We start from the raw sequence: 19356 nt of genomic DNA, 5'->3' as shown, positions 1-19356 counted from the left end.
AATACTATATTATGTCATCATATTTGACCTACCAAAATGAACCACCTCACACTTATCTGGGTTGAACTTCATCTGCCACTACTCAGACCAGTTTTGCATCCTATCAATGTCCCACTGTAACCTCTGACAGCCCTCCACACTATTCACAACACTCCCAACCTTTATGTCATCAGCAAATTTACTAACCCATCCCTCCACTTCCTCATCCAGGTAATTTATAAAATTCACAAAGAGTAGGGGTACCAGAACAGATCCTTGAGGCACACCATTGGTGACTGACCTCCATGCAGAATATGACCTGTCTACACCAATCTTTACCTTCTGTGGGCAAACTAGTTCTGGACCCACAAAGCAATATCCCTTTGGGTCCCATGCCTCCTTACTTTCTCAAGAAGCCTCGCATGGGGTACCTTGTCAAATGCCTTGCTGATATCCATATACACTACATCTACTGCTCTACCATCATCATTGTGTTTACTCACATCCTCAAAAAATTCAGTCAGGCTTGTAATGCATGACCTGCCTTTCACAAAGCCATGCTGACTATTCCTAATCATATTATACCTCTCCAAATGTTCACAAATCTTGCCTCTCAGGATCTTCTCCATCAACTTACCAAACACTGAAGTAAGAATCACTGGTCCATAATTTCCTGGGCTACCTCTACTCCCTTTCTTGAATAATGGAACAACATCCGCAAACGTCCAATTCACTGGAACCTCTCCCGTCCCCATTGATGATGCGAAGATCATCGCCAGAGGCTCAGCAATCTCTTCCCTCGCTTCCCACAATATCCTGGGGTACGTCTCGTCCGGTCCCGGTGACTTATCCAACTTGATGCTTTCCAAAAGCTCCAGCACATCTTTTTTCTTAATATCTACATGCTCAAGCTTTTCAGTCCGCTGTAAGTCATCCCTACAATTGCCAAGATCCTTTTCCGTAGTGAATACTGAAGCAAAGTACTCATTAAGTACCTTTGCTATCTCCTTCAGTTCCATACACACTTTTCCACTGTCACACTTGATTGGTCCTTTTCTCTCATGTCTTATCCTCTTGCTCTTACATACTTGCAGAATGCGTTGGGGCTTTCCTTAATCCTACCCGCCAAGGCCTTCTCATGACCCCTTCTAGCTCTCCCAATTTCTTCCTTAAGCTCCTTCCTGCCAGCCTTATAATCTTCCAGATCTCTATCATTACCTAGCTTTTTGAACCTTTCGTAGATTTTCTTTTCTTCTTGACTAGATTTAAACCGCCTTTGTACACCACGGTTCCTGTACCCTACCATCCTTTCCCTGTCTTATTGGAATGTACCTATGCAGAACTCCACGCAAATATCCCCTGAACATTTGCCACATTTCTTCTGTATATTTCCCTGAGAACATCTGTTTCCAATTTATGCTTCCAAGCTCCTGCCTGATAGCCTCATATTTCCCCTTACTGCAATTAAACACTTTCCTTACTTGTCTGTTCCTATCCATCTCCAATGCTATGGTAAAGGATTTGCTGACATTGGAGAGGGTTCAAAGGGGGTTCATGAAAATTATTCCAGGAATTAAAGGGTTATCATATGAGGAGCATTTGATGGCTCTGTGCTTGTACTCATTGGAATTTAGAAGCCTGAGGGTTGAGGTAATTGAAACTTATTGAACATTGAAAGTCCTAGATAGAGTGGATGTTTCTAATATTGGGGAAGTGGGGGGGGTGGTCTCGGATACATGGGTGTCCATTTAGAACAGAGATGAGGAGGAAGCTCTTTAGTCAGAAGGCAGTGAATCTGTGTAATTCATTGCTACGGTCAGCTGTGGAGGCCAGGTCATTGGGTCAGGAAGTGAAAGGTTACAGGGAGAAGACAGAAGAATGGGGTTGAATGGGAAATGGATCATGCAGGATGAAATGGCAGAGCAGACTTGATGGGCTGAATGGCCTAATTATGCTTCTTTGTCTCATGGTCCTATATGAAATAACAGAAATGCTTCCAATTGGATAAATCGGTTACCATATTCAAGCACAGCGACCAAGCCTGGAACATAAGTAGTTTGGTGGTTTTGAAATAAGAGGCTTCGCCAATTAGATAGTTAACATAACTATGCAACAAGAATCATAATTTAGACAAAATTACTTGTCTTTCACCTTCCCCATTTAAAACATATTCTGGTGCCTTACAGAATTAATTAGCAGGAATTACTCTCAGCCTGTCTGTTCTATAGCTAATAATGCATAAGCTAGGCGTAAACCCAAAAGAACAAGTATGCTTCATTTTGGCTCATATCCCTTATGCACAACATTAGCTGGGGGAAAAAATCAAGTTTCTTCATTCTTAGATAGTTATGTTCCTTAATTCTGGTGAGTCATCATAAAGCTTCTTCTGTATCTAGCCAATAATCCCTGAGATGAGGTTGTGTTTGACTGATTTAATGAAGAAAATAAGTTTCTGATTTTTTTTTTGCTCTTGTGAGAGTGGTGAATGAATGGATGAATGGTGCTTGAGTTCCAAATTCTATCTAATTGGTCCACACCTGTGACTTAGTTCCCATCTGATATTTATTACAATTAAATTCAATTGCCTTTGTCTACCAAACACTTAAATATAACTTGCCATTGTACTGAAAATACTAACTATTTTATCCCTCAATCAAATTGTTCCAAGTGAATTTCATTTCTCATGATTGCCAGTCGACTCCACCCACCAATATCAAGCACAGAACTTTGTCAAATGTGTTTTGAAAATCTAATTGGTTGACTAAAAAGGAGTCTTTTTGACTGGAATGTATAATGGGATTTTATTCTTTCTGTCACAGTGTAATGAAATGCTGCTGTTCATTACATTCACTTGCTACATCTCAGCAGTCATAGAATACACTGTTGACCTCGACTCTCTGTTTTGCCCACCTCAGAGCCAATTATCAACCATGTCACAAATATTTTGTGTGCTTTCAGTATCAAAAGCCCTAAAGAAGTCTATATACGTAATACATAGGTACTTCCTCATGCAGACTAGTGAACACTGCAGAAGGTTCAGTAGTTAGTCGGGTATGACTCACTCTTCAAGTGCTGGCTTTGTTAGCTTGCATTGTCAACGTTCCCAGTCTCTGTCTCTGATGATGAATTTCAGTAACTTTCAACAACTGATATTTGTCAGAAGGGTCTACTGCTTCCAGCCTCCTTTCTCTCTCTCTCTTCTTAAGTAAGAAAATTATATTTTAATTTTACAAGGCAAATTGTTTTGGAGAAGCAAGAGCAAACTTGCATAAAATTGTAAATAATTCTGATGACTATCTGTGGTAAAAATAAACACCAACATTGCAGAAATTTAATCTACAAATGAGTTAAGTGGATAAGAAAGAGAAGGATCAGGAACACTATTGTCTGTCAGAACAGACTCAAGACATCAACTGTCTGATCCTCTTGTGTCTTAAGCTTTTAATAACCGCAGAACAGGAACCAAGAGTCAAAGACGAAATGCATTAATACAACAAATAAGACTTCTTCAACAGCAGCTGCCAAATGCAGAGCCTTTGCTACAAGGGTCAAGGATAGCACTTTCAGATTCAACCCTGAGTTGCTCAACGTACTGACTAGGCCACGTCTCAATGTCCCTCCATTTTTGGGTTACATCTTAGAATGTTTCTTTCCTTTGCTGATATTCCTTACATTCAATATGTCACAGTTCTTCAAAATGAGACCAAGCCATATCAAATTCTAAACCATATAAGCATCCAACCTAAGCAAAACGAGTTACTTTATACATACAGTGCTGATGGTATCTGTCTTGCAAAAGCCTTTTCTTGTCTTGCTGCTCCCAATCAGATTTATTCAGAGGCTCCAACATAACTGATGAACGGCTGGAGGCTACAGATAACCTTGAAGGGTAGGTCTCTGCCAAAGCCCGGCTCCAGACTGCATTATTATTCCCAGTCTTTTCAAAGCAGACTGGGTTGGCTAGCTGCAACTGCAAAGATGGGAAGACAGTGCTGGATTTTCAATTGCTTTTCTCATGAGTAGCAGTACCAAAATGCTGGAGGAACTCAGCAGGTCAAGTAGCATCGATGGATAGGAATAAACAGTCGACATTGCAGGTGGAGACCCTTCATCAGAACATCAAATCATTTCCAGACCCTTAAGCAATAACAGTAGGTCCCGTTGAAGTAAATACATGAAATGCTGAAAATATCATGTTGTGCAGCATCTGTATAATAAGGAATAAAGTTCATCGTCAATGCCTGCCTTCACCATGAAATGCCTATCAAGATAAGATCATAAGATATAGGAGCAGAAGTAGGCCATTCAGCCAGTCGAGTCTGCTCCACCATTCAATCATGGGCTAATCCAATTCTTCCAGTCATTCCCACTCCCCTGCTTTCACCCCATACCCTTTGATGTCCTGGCTAATCAAGAACTTGTCTATCACTGCCTTAAATACACCCAATGACTTGGCCTTCACGGCTGCTCATGGCAACAAATTCCACAGATTTACGACCCTCTGACTAAAGTAATTTCTCTGCATCTCAGTTCTAAAAGGACGTCCTTCTATCCTGAAGTCGTGCCCTCTTGTCCTAGAATCCCCCACCATGGGAAATAACTTTGCCATATCTAACCTGTTCAGGCCTTTTAACATTCGGAATGTTTCTATGAGATCCACCCTCATTCTCCTGAACTCCAGGGAATACAGCCCAAGGGCTGCCAGACGTTCCTCATATGGTAACCCCTTCACTCCTTTTGTGAAAAGATATGAAAAGTCCTTTTGTATTTTCTGAAAACCCATTACTTTCCCCAGGTAGTAAGGCTGATTCACATCTCCACCCATCACCCACCCCCATCACCACTATTTTATCATTTCCTGACAGAGTCACTTTGTGTACAGATATTCCTGTATGTAGCGGCACTTGATTGCCATACAATCAATTTGTGTATATGAATTGTCTTATGGATCTAGATTTATTGTGTTATTTATGATTATATACTTTATCTTATTGTGCTATTTTTGTGCTCCATCAGATCCAGAGTAATAATTTTTTTGTTCTCCTTTACACTTGTGTACTGGAAATTACATTAAACAATCTTGAATCTTGGATTTTTCTCTGTCTCTCCATGACAATTCTAGCATCATGGGTAATGTGGTAACATAGGGGCACATTTGCAGTGGGCCTTTTGTCGACGTTAAGTGTAAAGGACCATCCCCTTGTGGAACAAAAACTTAGTCAGACTACCATTCTCAGGTCAAGCAATAGTACATTCATTTACATTGATCTTGTACCTGCAGCCTATTCACCTAACCCACTACAGAACACATAGAGCATGGTATTTTTAGACTTAATAGAAACAGTACAACATCCTAACTTTCAAATATACTGAACACTCAACACTGATCCAAATAAGTATGAGTTTGTAAACAGCCCTAGCTCTATCGGGTCACCCTGTGCCCTGTTCTTCCTACCTACACCAGGATCTGAAGTTTCTGTATGGAAAGGATGGAATGTTCTGTTCTGCCATAGTAAGTTATTTTCCAACAGGTTGTCCATCTCTGCCCTGGTGGTCTTAGCTACACCCCCTTACATCACTCACTGCCAAGGGACTAAATCTGACCATTGTCATATCTCAGATGTGTTCTGATGGTAGTCAGCTTATTTCTGGATTGAAGCCTCTCAAGGCTCAGCAGAAGGTTGAACTGTGTTGCCTGCCTCTAACAAGTTCCAAACTTGAGCTTCTGTACTTCCCTCTGCAACTGGATCCTTGACTACCTCAGCAGGAGACCTCAGCCGGTGAGGATCAGAAATAGCATTTCTCCTCACTGACAATCAACACAGGCACGTCTTTAGGATCCATGCTTTGCCCAATGCTCTACTCTCCACAAAACAACAAAATTCACAACCTATGTCACCAGATTTTGATTTTTCCCTGTAACTTCTGACAGCAGAAACTCAAGGTTTAATTTGGTTACCTACAGGTAGCAACCAAGCACCATTGCTGTCCTACCTTCGTAGAAAGAGAAATAGACAGAGGGAAAGAGAGATTCAGTTATTAAAAGGTGAAAATAAACATAAAAGGAAAATAAGGAACTATGTTGAAATTCAGGATTATTTAACTTGCAAACAGAATTATGATATTGATACTAAACTATGTCTGAAGGTTCACTTGGCTTTATGTGAACAATCAATGTGTTATTAAAAGGGTATTTACACTTTTAATCGCCAATTTTAAGTAGGTAGTCTAGTCAGTGATTGAGGTGTAACTCATAAGTTCTGAAAATTAACACGGAAGTTATGGGTGAGATGCCATTTATGCGAAGTAAATGGTGGAACGTAAACTGGCAACTTTCATTTGAGAGATTAATAATTCATGATATATCTCTCATTCCCTGAATGTGCTTTTGAGTTAGTAACGGCATACATCATTAACATACCATTATTTTTCCAGCAGGATCCAAACTATTATTGCATTAAGCAATCTATCATATTAGAGTAGATCTTTAAACACTATATCAATGCTTCCACCTTTTATTCAATTTAATATAGGTGAAAGCAACAGTGGATTCCTTTTAAAAAAAACAGAACAATTATATTTATCAATAGTCAATGTTAAGTTCTTAAATGTCTGAAATTTGTCCAAATGTTAAATAAACCTACATATAATAGATATTTTTCCATTTTATGGAGATTGAATTTCTTCATTTAATTGATTACGTTTTATTTAGTTCCTGAGAAGAATCCAAAAAATGTCAAAGGAGAAGGCACAAATATCGACAATATGAAAATTTCATGGGAGGTAAGAAAATGTTCTTGTTATAATGCATTTATTACTTACATTGAAATTCTTCAATACCACCTTCAAGTACAGGTATCAGAATATAAAATATATTGAAGTTTCTTTATCATCTCTGCACAGTATTGTGAAATATGCAGTATCTTCCAATTGAATTTCTGCAAATCCAATAAAGAAAATCAGCAGACATTTATATAAATATAACAATATGTATTACAGCAGATTGATAATATTTTATGTTACCTTTTCAGTTCATTGATCATTATCCAAAATTGCAAATGATTACTTTAAAGTTAGATTTTTTACAAACTGTTTCAAATCATAATTTCTATTCATGGAAAAAAATATCAGGATAAAATATCTTGAATTAACTGTGGAGATCGATGCACCCACTTCGAAGTTCCATGTTTGATTTGAATAAGCTTCCACAGTGAAACTGGAGTCTTGTGATATATGTGTGTAAAGTTATATGAATAACAGAGGTAGTGGTATACAAAAGGATACACTTACAGACTGTAAAAGAATATGGAATGATACAAGATAAGTTTAATGATTAATATTAAATTTGTTAGATATGTTTAAAAGAATTTTTTCCATATTAATATTTATTTTCTTTTTTTTCATGAATCTCACTCCATGTCAGTGCAGAAATTAGAGACCGCCTAAAGGCAGTTTTTTTTGCCAAAACTCTTCTTTAAAAATATTCCTTGGGATAGATATTGGTTAGCTACCTTTACTCTGCCTCTCATGAATCATATTCACTGTCAATCAGTGAAGTCACCCAAGTAAAGCAGTGAGATTAGAATCTCATCAGTGGAAATCATGGACAAAATGCTGCCTGTATCAGGAACTCACCATGTGAATGACTGAGTGGTCTAACAAAGTCTAGTATCTTGAAGAGAATGCCGTGGATTAGCTCACTATACATTCCTTTAATCTTTATGTTACCAGAGGTTAGAATGTTTCTTTTTACAAGCATGGGACACGATACAATTTGAAGAAGGCTGTTCTTGCAAGGTCAATTAACAAATTGCAGAGTTCAATTTATTTCTTTATTCTTTTGGGATCCTTGACCTTTTACCTCTCTTTTCATATGCAACTTGAGTAACGCCTCCATTGCTAAACTTTCTTGAAAATAGGTTAGTTGATTTCTCAGCAGTTCATTAGTTTCAATTACTGAACAATTCCTATCACTCTAATGCAGACATTCTGAATATTGCTCTCAATCTTGCCTCCATTTTCAATGTGCTATAGTAAATCGGATTGTGTTATTTCCTTGATCTTTCATTTACAGGCAAAATAAGAGAATATCTGAGAATTCCAGGCCCTTAAGGTGCTTTCTGCTTAATGATTTGTCTCAGGTTTCTTTACTGTTTTCACTTTTTCCTACTTTCTGTGGTTTGACCAATCACATTGATAGCTGTACATGGATGAAATTTGCACTAAGGTGAAAGATCAGGCACAAAGGGCCAAATGGCCTCCCGCAATGTTTAATATTGGTGGTGTTACAAGAATCACCCCTTGAAGTAATTATCTGTATTTACTGACGAGTAACTTCTATTGTCTCAACTAAAAAGCATGTGGGTTCACGAACTAACTATCTGTGTGCACCCCATTAGAATCTCTGACCTTCCATGAACACTCAATGAAAAGAAAAGGTATTATGCGGGAAAGGAGTCTACACTAGCCAGGCTTTCATTGTGGTTCTAATATATCCACATGACCATGGGGTCCTCCTTTTCTACAATGGTTGATCTCTGGTTGCTGGAGAGATATCACCCCTACATATTCGGAGCTCCTGACTTTTATAGTGTTCATTATTATTTGAAATAGTGGATCTCTATCCCATTGGCTGAAGGTCACCTGACCTACCAGGGTCACTTTCTTACTGGTTCTAGTCCAGGGCTACTACCAACATTGTTTCATGGTTCTGCCACCCCAGCATTGTTTATTTGTGCCTTCAAATCTGACTGGTCCAAACCAATAAAATGAGGCAACCCAGACAGAGTTTAACAAGATTGCAGATTGCTTCTTTGGTAGGTCTGGTATTTTACATAATAGACATCTGAGAATGGTCTCAAGTTTAGCAGGTCATTACCTGAAATTCCTTGTGTCCACAATCAATTGATCTGATTATTTTCTGCCAGAGCAAAAATCAGTTTAGAGTTCACAAAATGTGGGGGGGGGGGGCAAAGACAATTGGTTTGTCTGATTTCCCTGTCCTTGATTCATGAAATCCACTAATTGTAGACTGTAGTTTAACCTGGATAACACTGGTTTATTCGGTACATTAAAATAATTGATAATGCTCATGTTGGGGGATTATAAGTCTCAGCAAAGAGTACAAAATAAAAATGCCCTTAGCTGCAATATTGCTTGGGCTGGAATTAGAGTGATTAAATTCTCTAAAGGAATACAGTGCCAAAATATGAACTAAAAATTGTATAAATTCAAGAACATCTATTGATAAGCAATTTGTTCTAAGGGAGAATATTTTTATTAAATTTTAGGGATTATTGACAAAGCAACGTCCATCCTTAAATTACCTTCAGGAAGTCATGGTGGACTATTTCCCTGAAGAGTCATAGTAATACTTGGGATTGAATTCCAGGATTTAGACCTAGCAGTAATGAAGCAGCATTGTTTTTTTTTTAATATTTTCAAGTAAGAACAGTGAGTGATTGAAGGATATCATTGTGGTGGTGTTCCTAGTCATCTAGCATTTTTTTGTCCTGTTGCTGATAAAAGCCCACAGGTTTGGGAGCTGCTGACAGAGTAGCCTGGCTAAATAATTTTGTTCATTTTGTAAATGGTAAATACTGCAGCTACTGTGTGCTGGTGGTGGAGGAGAGACTGTTTCAGGTCATGGATGGGGAACCAATAACATAGGCTGTTTTGTGCTCCATGGTGCCAAGCTTCTTGAGTATTACATAGAATATATGTAGAATTGTACAATGCTATATGGGTCCTTCAGCCCATTAGGCTGTGCTGATCTACATAAAATACTCCACAATCAACCTAACCCTTTCTTCCTACACAACCCACTTTTTAAAAAAAAATCTATGTGCCTAGCTAAGAGTCTTTTAAATGTCTCAATAGTATTCATCTTGTTTGAGCTGCAGTTGTTCAGGAAAGTGGAGAGTATTCTATCACTCTCCTGACGTAGTTTGTAGATGGTCGAAGTGCTTTGGAGTGTTAGTAATGAGTCACTTATCAAAAGGTACCCTCTTTCTAACTTACTCTTGTAGCTGCAGTATTTAAGTGTCTGATGCAGGTGAGTCTCTAACGGTAATGGTGGGAACCTTGGTGACAGTAATGCCAGGAGTAGGTGAATACACCCTGTCTTGTTGAAGATAGCAATTGCCTGTCATATTTGTGCATGAAGATCACTTTCATTTACCATTGTGTTCCTGGAATGCTGTTTGGGTCTTGCAGCAGACGAACATGGATTTAATCTGATGAAGAATTGCGAATTGGATTGGCATTGTGAACACCAGTAAGCATCTCCAATCCTGACCTGGCATATGCACAAGAATAATTGGTCATATTTTGATTTGGCTAGCCATCTAGCAAGATTGCTCACAGTTAGACTTTTTTTCTTTCACACTTCACCTCACGATACTTCTACAGGGAATGCAAAAAGGTAATAATAGCACAATGAGGAAGCAAAAGGCATGTGAGATTTGAGAAAACAAGCAAGTGAGTAGAGAATTTCCTTAACCTAAGAGGTTTAGGGATTGGGAAATAAATGCAAAAAGCGTTGAGTCGGAAAGCGAATAAAAACAGATAAATTCACTGCAGACACAAGAGGTGACAGTTGCTGGAATCCGGAGCAACAAGCAATATGCTGGAGGAACTCAACACGTCAAGTAGTATCAATGGGTGCTGGGAGTGAATTGTTAATGTTTTGGCCAAAATTCTGCGCCAGGACTGGGGGGGGGGGGCATAAAAACAGTTTAAAGAGGGGTGTGGTGAGTAAGGTGATTGATTGATTGAGCAGAGGTGAGGGATGACATACAGATTGAGCCAAATTAAGGAAGAGGAGGGGTGGAAATGGGAAACAGATCATACAAAAAGGAAAAGAGAAAGAAAGAATAGGAGAAGGATGAAAAGACAGAAAGGCAAAGTAAATAAAAAGAAATTCAATGTCCACTACTTTTAAAGTCTTCAAAATGTTCAAAGCTTAAAGAAACAAGACTTTACACATGTGTTAGAAAGGTTGATTGATATTCCTTTGCATTCATCATTAGAACCTGTGATAACTCAGAACTACATCAATCAAATTGCATCTTTCTATCACTCCAATTTGGTCTGAATCTGCTCCTCGGCAACTATCTGCAGCTCAAATTGTCATCCTGAATATGTCAGAGTGCTTTGCACCATTTCTCTTCCAAAATGTTGCCATTAACAACTTTGAAGCTTATGTTCCAACTTTAAAGTATCATCTCGGTGCGAAGTGGGCTCACCCATTATCTTCTTGGCTGAGCAATCCCTCAAATACAACTGATTTCAATACCTTCCTACCCTCACTTACCTCCCATAATTTCCTCTAGACTCACTACCCTCCAAAATATCCACCCTCTACCAATTCTGGATTCATTCTTGAATGTAATCACCCTAACAATACTCTTGGCCCTGAGCTCTCAAAGTCATTCCCCAATGCTTTCCATATGGCTTCCTCATTTAAGACTAATATATATTTATTTTGTCTAACATTCTTGACTCCTTTAATAATAAGTACATGAGATTAATGCAAGCAAGTGTTTCTGAGGTAGAAGATTGATGGTGATCCTAATGAACCACAAGGAGTTGAATGTCTTGAACCTCGTTCTGTTTCTCACACAAGATTCCTAGAGTAAGTGTGGTACTGAGGAAGTATACCCCTGAAGGAAGAATTATAGTGTCACAGCTTGTTAACATTTATGTACAATGCTTTGGGATGTTTCCCAAAGTGATGCTCAGTGACCAATTAGTGTCTGTAAGTGTCTCAGAGGGTAAGAGTGGGCAAGCAATTAGTGGGAAGATGATGGACGTGTGAGAGAGAACTGATTATGGGGTGGTGGGAAAGAAACAGATTTGGGTTTGATAGGCTAAATGGCCTCTTCTTTCTTCATGCAAGATATGAAAATTAAGGAACCAGGCCAAGTGTCAGGATGTGGGATTAGTTCATAACATTTTTTTTTTCCCTAGCAAGGGCATTATGGTTCAAGTGATCTTCTGCATCTTATATTTAGACAAGAAGAGATAGGGGCAGAATCAGGCCAGTCTGCTCCACCATTCAATCATGGCTGATTTATTTTTCTTCTCAACTGCATTCTCCTGGTTTTTCTCCATAATCTTTGATGTCCTTACTAAATCTCAGTGGCTGCTTTTTCTTCAGTTGGTGCTCTGTTCACAGCCAAGTTCCACAAAATACAAGTTAACGTCAATGTCACACTTTCTTGACTACTTGAAATGCCTGAAGTTCCAACCCACCAAGTGTTTCTATTTATAACATCTTGTTTGACTTGCAAACTAATTGCTCATTAAAACCAGTCACAGGAAAATTAGTCCTGTTATTAACCCTGTTAACAGTGTGATAATTGGTTATAACTGCCAATCAACTTCTCTGGTTTGAACGTTAAGTTGAACGGCAGAGTCTTTTTCGTTCAGATACTGAATCAGGAATAAAGGTTTTGCCTTTCTGTATATGATGTGAAATTGATTTATTCACTCTGATTTCCAGTTATTTCTCAGTTTATTTGTTGGGATTTATGTTTCACTGGCTGAAGATTTTGACCCCAGTATTCAGGAAGGTGACAGTACCTGGTGGAAATCCACATCATCAGTTGAGGAACGTGTAAGCCCTAAGGGTATCACCCAAGACCAGGGCTGCATCAGTAGCACTAAATATGCTACCTAGTTATGGTACTGACACTCTGTTGTTTAACAAATTACTTTTCAAATATGCTTTTGTATCTTCCTCCCTCCTTTCAGGCTGTGAGTTCCAGGTCCCCTCCACTCTTAGACAAGAAACAACTTCTCAGTTTCCCACTAATCCTCCAACCAATTGGCTTAAATCTGCAAGCACGAGGAAATCTGCAGATGCTGGAATTTCAAGCAACGCACAGAAAAATTGCTGGTGAACGCAGCAGAGCAGGCAGCATCTATAGGAAGAGGTACAGTCGACATTTCGGGCTGAGATCCTTCGTCAGGACTAACTGAAAGAAGAGATAGTAAGAGATTTGAAAGTGGGAGGGGGAGTGGGAGATCCGAAATGATAGGAGAAGACAGGAGGGGAAGGGATGGAGCTAAGAGCTGGACAGGTGATTGGCAAAAGGGATATGAGGCTGGAGAAGGGAGAGGACCATGGGACGGGAAGCCTAGGGAGAAAGAAAGGGGGTGGGGGGAAGCCCAGAGGATGGGCAAGGAGTATAGTGAGAGGGATAGAGGGAGAAAAAGGAGAGAGAAAAAAATTAATAATAATAATAAATAAATAAATAAATAATGGATGGGGTATGGTGGAGCATTAATGGAAGTTAGGGAAGTCAGTATTTATGCCATCAGGTTGGAGGCTACCCAGCTATCTCCCAGTGGCCACACATTTTAATTTCACATCCCATTCCTATTCTGATATGTCTAACCACGACCTCCTCTACTGTCAAGATGAAGCCACACTCAGGTTGGAGGAACAACACTTTATATTCCGTCTGGGTAGCCTCCAACCTGATGGCATGAACATTGACTTCTTAACTTCCGTTAATGCCCCACTTCCCCTTCGTACCCCATCCGTTATTTATTTATTTATTATTAATTTCTCTCTCTCTCTCCTTTTTCTCCCTCTGTCCCTCTCACTATACTCCTTGCCCATCCTCTGGGCTTCCCCCCTCCCCCTTCTTTCTCCTTAGGCTTCCCGTCCCATGATCCTCTCCCTTCTCCAGCCTCATATCCCTTTTGCCAATCAACTTTCCAGCTCTTAGCTCCATCCCTCCCCCTCCTGTCTTCTCCTATCATTTCGGATCTCCCCCTCCCTCTCCCACTTTCAAATCTCTTACTATCTCTTCTTTCAGTTAGTCCTGATGAAGGGTCTCGGCCCGAAACGTCGACTGCACCCCTTCCTATAGATGCTGCCGGGCTGTTGCGTTCACCAGCAATTTTTCTGTGTGTGGCTTAAATCTGCATCAGCAAGTTAGCTCGGCAAAAGGAAATTGTTTTTCCACTGCTCATAATGTTGTCTGCTTCCGTTGAACATCTCCTTGGCCATTTTAGTGTTGAATAAAACACCTCCTCTCTGATCTTTTATCATGACAAATATTCTCTAGCTTTGGCAACAAGCTCGTGAATTTCTCTGGAATGCAGTATGTATCAATAAATAAACTTTGCTGGTTTCTTACCTACTCTTGGGACTTGTTCACAGTTGGTCTTCTGTGAGATTACTTTATATATTATTGAGATTTCTTCAGCACTGTAAGTTTTGGACATGAAATGCAGTTGTGCAGTGCATGTTTTCTTTAAACTGCAGGTCCATAGTAGTGGGCGATTTTGATCACGATTCACAATCATAGCATTTATGTGTTACTTTGACATTAACTTACAATTTTTGTTTATTTATACATGGTTATGAAATCATTCTCTTTGTAAAGGTCATTTGTCATTAGTGCGGCTAATCTGGAAAGCACGCATTTAATGTACAGTATGATAATCCAGAAGCAACCAGATCTGAATTGCAATTCCATTTAATGGGACCTTAGTTATTTATAAATTTGTCTTGGTAATGGGTGGATGTAGGGAGCAGGTCATTGTATTCTGTTAATGTATTTTAGCTATGTCAGAATCAAAAATATTTTGTTACTTATGAGAGTTTGACTGTTATATTCAATATCGATGCCACAATTGAAGACCTACCAGGTTTCAAGAACAACTAAGAGAAGGAAGACAGAGCCCAAAGGCAAAATCTTTTTGCCAGAAGAGGTGATACTATCACAGAAGAACTTCCTTTGAACAATGCTTCAGTCACCCATTACAAGAGAACAAATTACCTGGACGCTGTTTTTGCAAGCCATCATCAAGATATGTCACATACAGAGATTGAACATGTGTGATTCCAAGTTATATGCCACCCTAGTCTGGAAGTTCTTTCCCTATGTGCTCTCAACATTTAGATGTTTGATTCCTCCAGGATACTGTTGAAGTGATTTTCCATTTGTGACAAACAAATATGAAGTTATTGATTGATAACTTCTTTGCAAGGGTCACCAATTTTGCTAGCCTGCAGTGACAACGTTGAGAATGAGACTTGCTACTCTGACTGACTTCCCTAGGTGCAGAGTTCATGATTTTTCCTTTTTTGCTTCATTTCTATATCATCAGATGTGTTTATCTTCTGCATAATCAATGTTTGGTCATTGGAAGGGGAAGGACAATGAAATCTACCATTTTTGTGACCAAATACCTTCTACCAATGTTTGCTCTACATGGATGAGACTGAGGAAGAATGATAGATGATCATCAGACCTGGTCTTGCTCATGTTTGACCTGATGCCATGGGACTTCATAGGGTTTCAAGTCAATGTTGAAACAACAGTATTTTCTTTTTCTCTTAGAAAGTTGTGAGTCTTTAGAATTCACTTCCTTAAAGGAGGCGGTGCAGGGAGCAGAAGGAGAGCTTCTGAATATGTTCAAGGCAGAGATATATGGAGCCTTGATATGCAAGGGGTGCAATTTTATTGAAGATGTGAGAAAGAGCTGTTGATGTTGTACTTGGATCAGCCATGATCTTCAATAGTGAAGCAGGCTTGACAGTTGATTGATATGTGCTCTGAATCCAAATATTGATGAAGTACTTAAAAACACAAATAAACATACTCACATAACTTACCTATAAGCCAATTTACTTTCCTCCCTGTCATTAGTAAAATAAGCAATTATTTGTTGCCCTAATTAAAGTGATTAAAAAGCCTTGTATGTAGCTCATTATATGCAAGTATTGACATGTAAAAGTTTCCTGTTGCCTCCCTCTTGTAGCAGCCCACTTTACAGATCTCTTTGCATCTGAATATTACCAGCTGGTAACCCAGAGGTGAAGAATATTTCCTTACAATTTTATGCCAATAAACTTCAGGCTTATCACTTCAAGATAAACTGAAGATACAGTTCAGGAGATCATCTTCGTAAGTGCCAGCCAGAGTCTCCAAAATAGTTTAGGGTCCACTGGCCTCTGCAGCACTCTGCCTTTCTTCATTATCTTCTTCCTTTGCCTCTTTTATTTCTCCAAAGTGTTTTTTTTCCTGTGCAGATTACCTTTCTTGAGAGTCTATATTGTTATGTTGCCCATTGTTCATGTTGGCCTGAGAAACGTGAGTGAAAGTCCAATCAACTCCTATTTTGCTCTCTAGTTGTGGCTACCTAAAGTAGTGCTTTATCTGAGTTCTGTATACTCTGTGTTTCCTTGCCAGATGCTGGTTAGCTTGCAAGAAACATCTCCCTGTTCCCAGTGGCCAGACATAACGAGACTTCTGCTGATCTCCTAATTACCCAATTCTTAAGAAATTAATTGCAAATTACAACAGAGCCTTATTTTCTCTCCAATGTCTTTTGCAAAAGAAAAAGAAAAGGAAGTGTGAGAGTAAGGGCCTGTGTTTAAAAGAATGTAAGGAGACCTTAAATAATAGCCAAAGTTGAACACTTGTCTCCTCAAACCTGCTGTACTGCTCAATATCATGACTGATTCTGTACTTTAGCCACTTTACCACCAAATCCCATGTCCACTATTCTTTGAGCATGAAAAAACATGTGGATTTCTGCTTGAATATATGCAGCTGAGCATCCACAACTGCCTGAAACTGGGAGTTCCAAAAATCTCCAAGACAATACTTCTAGAACTATAAATTGCCAACACTTTGTCCTAAACTTTGTCTCTTGTTCTGAACTCTCCTACTGGAAGAAACAACCACTCAACATTAACTCACTTAATCCTTGTCAGAATCATGTACTTCTCCATGAGATCAACTCATATCCTTTGAAAATCCACTGACTGTAGACAACTCCCGACAAATGCTCTCTGAGTGATGGTGAGAACATTACATCACAGTACAGAACCTTCAGCCCACGATGTTGTGCTGACCTTTTAGCCTACTCTAAAATCAACCTATCACTTCCCTCCTACATAGCCCTCCATTTTCCTATCATCCATGTTACTTAGATGTCCCTAATGTAGCTTCCTCTACCAGCACCCTGGCAGTGTATTCCATGCACCCAACATTCTCTGTGTAAAAATGTTGCCTCTGACATGTCACCTTAAAATTATGCCCTCTCTTATTAGCCATTTATGTCCTGGGAAAAAGTTTCTGTCAACCATCTTGTAATCAGGGATGACGTTGCATTAAGAAGTGGGTGTGTATCAATTGTGTTGGGTATCTGTATTGCAACGCAGAATCCTGCTTTATTTTTCCTTAGAAAACCACTGAAGCCTTTTGTTTTCAGATCCTCTCAAGAAACTGATATTATTGAACTACGTGCTCAGTCAGTTTCCATGGTATGCTTCAGTCATGATCTTGGGGTCAATTCATAAACTAAAATAATCAACACACTCCGCATAGAACAATTTCAAACATCAGGGCCACTTACACTGCCATACGAAATGAACAAACTTCCAGAATACCAAGAGACTTCTACAAACATTCTCAGTATGAGAATAAGTACCTTTGAATATATATGGAAAATATCATGAAAATTGTTCACCTGTTGTTCATATGAAAAGAGCCTTGCCTTCAAGTTGTCTTTGTATGCATATCACAACATTGAACTCAGTGATTATGTGATTGTTAGACACCATCTATACCGTCTCACTTGCATATACCATATAGCCTTTGTCTTTTGGAATAGTTTTAAAATGAATTTGTCTTGTCCAGTCCCTGACATCTCGAATGTTTTGTTTGTCATCCATGCTCAGAAATCTGAATCTTTGTTCTCATCCAGTTATTGATAGTTTGAGAGATGGGAGCATTCATAATTGTTAACATTTTCAAGATATTAAAGAACAGTTATGGTATTTGCTGTGGGAAAGAGAATGAAGGTAATGCTTCATCTTTACATTGTATCATTAATTTTGGCCTGGATTTCATACTGAATTGACAGCAAAGCCATCGATGTTTGCCATCATTGCACCATTAAGCTGACAGCAACTTTGAGATGTTTGTGCATGCACAATTTAACACAGAATACCTGATGCTGCTGTCAGTGAACCAGCTTCTCTCCAGAATCTATGTTGCTCTCTCAAATTCAAGCAAGAGCTTAATTTGATATATTTCAAGGTCCACTGTAAGAACCTTAAGGTTTACAAAGCCATAATTACTGTTGATCAAAATCTCTGGCTCTTGCATTGATTTTAATGAATGTGAGTTGTGATTCCTTCACATAAATAATGCAAAATATAATGGATTTTCATATAAATATTTATATTTTTGCCTAGTTTGATAATTTTCTCTGGTTCCACCGTAAATTATTCCCACTTAATCAGCATTCAGGAAAAGACTTCTAAAAGTTAACGAAGAATTGTATTTTGTTGCCTCCTGGTTTGGTATCTGTGACAGTTGGACTGCGGGAATATTTTTATATATTTGACCATTTGGCTGACATGATATCATAACTGTTGGACTCCAAGCAGCAATTGGAATCTGGAAAAGGAAACTACATAGACATACATGAGTTAGAATTTTAGAAGTACAGAGATCTCAGAAGTCAATGGTGCTGGAGGAGGTGAATGAGTTAAAGCTCTTAGGAAGACTAAATAACAAGGACATCTATTTTAAAATTGTTTTGTTGTCAGACTTTGAACAGGGAGTGTTTAGAAACAACAGAGGTAATGGATGAACACAAGTTATGATATGGGCAGAAAAGATATGAATTACAAATTTAGATCTTTTGGAAGATGGAAGATTAGTCAGGGAATTTGGGGTAGAAAGATCAAGATAACATTTTGATGTTGTTTACCCTCTCCATGCCTTGTGGCACATCGAGTGGCAACCTTGCCATTTCTTTCGCATTTGTCTGTTTTTACAAGGCTGAATTGCTAGCTCTACGCTCAACCCAGCACAGATGGAAAGCATGCAAGGAGCCAGCTGGATTTGAACATGGAGCCACTCACCATGAATGCTACTATACCAACAGCTGGCAAGCAATTTGATGGTTGAGGGTTTTTAACAGTTGACAAGCTGAGGAGTAGGGAGTGTAGAGTGCTGGTACAAGGATGATGTTTATCTCGGTAATGCAGTGGTTTATGATGGAATCTCATTGTTGGTTAAGGCTGTAAGCTCTCTTTCTCATCACCAAGTTGGAAACAGCCACCATAAGTGAAGATTTTCTCAGTGGCTTCAGTGTTTCCACCGCTTAGTCAGAAAATGACTGCCCATTTAATATTGCATTGCCAAGCAGCCCAATGACACATCAGAGAGAATGTGTTGAAAAGGAAGTTGATGCTGAGTTGCTCCTGAATATCACTGCTATCTGAGTGGAATTTGATCAGTTTTTGGCTGATGCCATTCATGAGTAAATGGATGAAACATTGTAAAGCATCTTGCAAAGCCTCCAAAGGTAATGATGCGGGTGTGGAAAGAACAC

General features: G+C 39.0%; 1 protein-coding gene across 7 annotated transcripts in view; it reads left to right on the top strand.

The window, feature by feature from the left end:
• chl1b (cell adhesion molecule L1-like b) overlaps window positions 1-19356 on the top strand; it is a 986835-nt gene that overhangs the window by 632193 nt on the left and 335286 nt on the right. For all 7 annotated transcript variants that reach the window (XM_072280601.1, XM_072280605.1, XM_072280603.1 and 4 more), the window contains one exon: window positions 6692-6762. In XM_072280601.1, coding sequence (XP_072136702.1) covers window positions 6692-6762 — 71 coding nt within the window. The remainder of the gene's footprint in view (window positions 1-6691; window positions 6763-19356) is intronic.

Source organism: Mobula birostris, chromosome 16 (assembly GCF_030028105.1).
Source record: "Mobula birostris isolate sMobBir1 chromosome 16, sMobBir1.hap1, whole genome shotgun sequence".
NCBI lineage: Eukaryota > Metazoa > Chordata > Chondrichthyes > Myliobatiformes > Myliobatidae > Mobula > Mobula birostris.
This window is presented reverse-complemented; position numbering and strand designations above follow the sequence as displayed.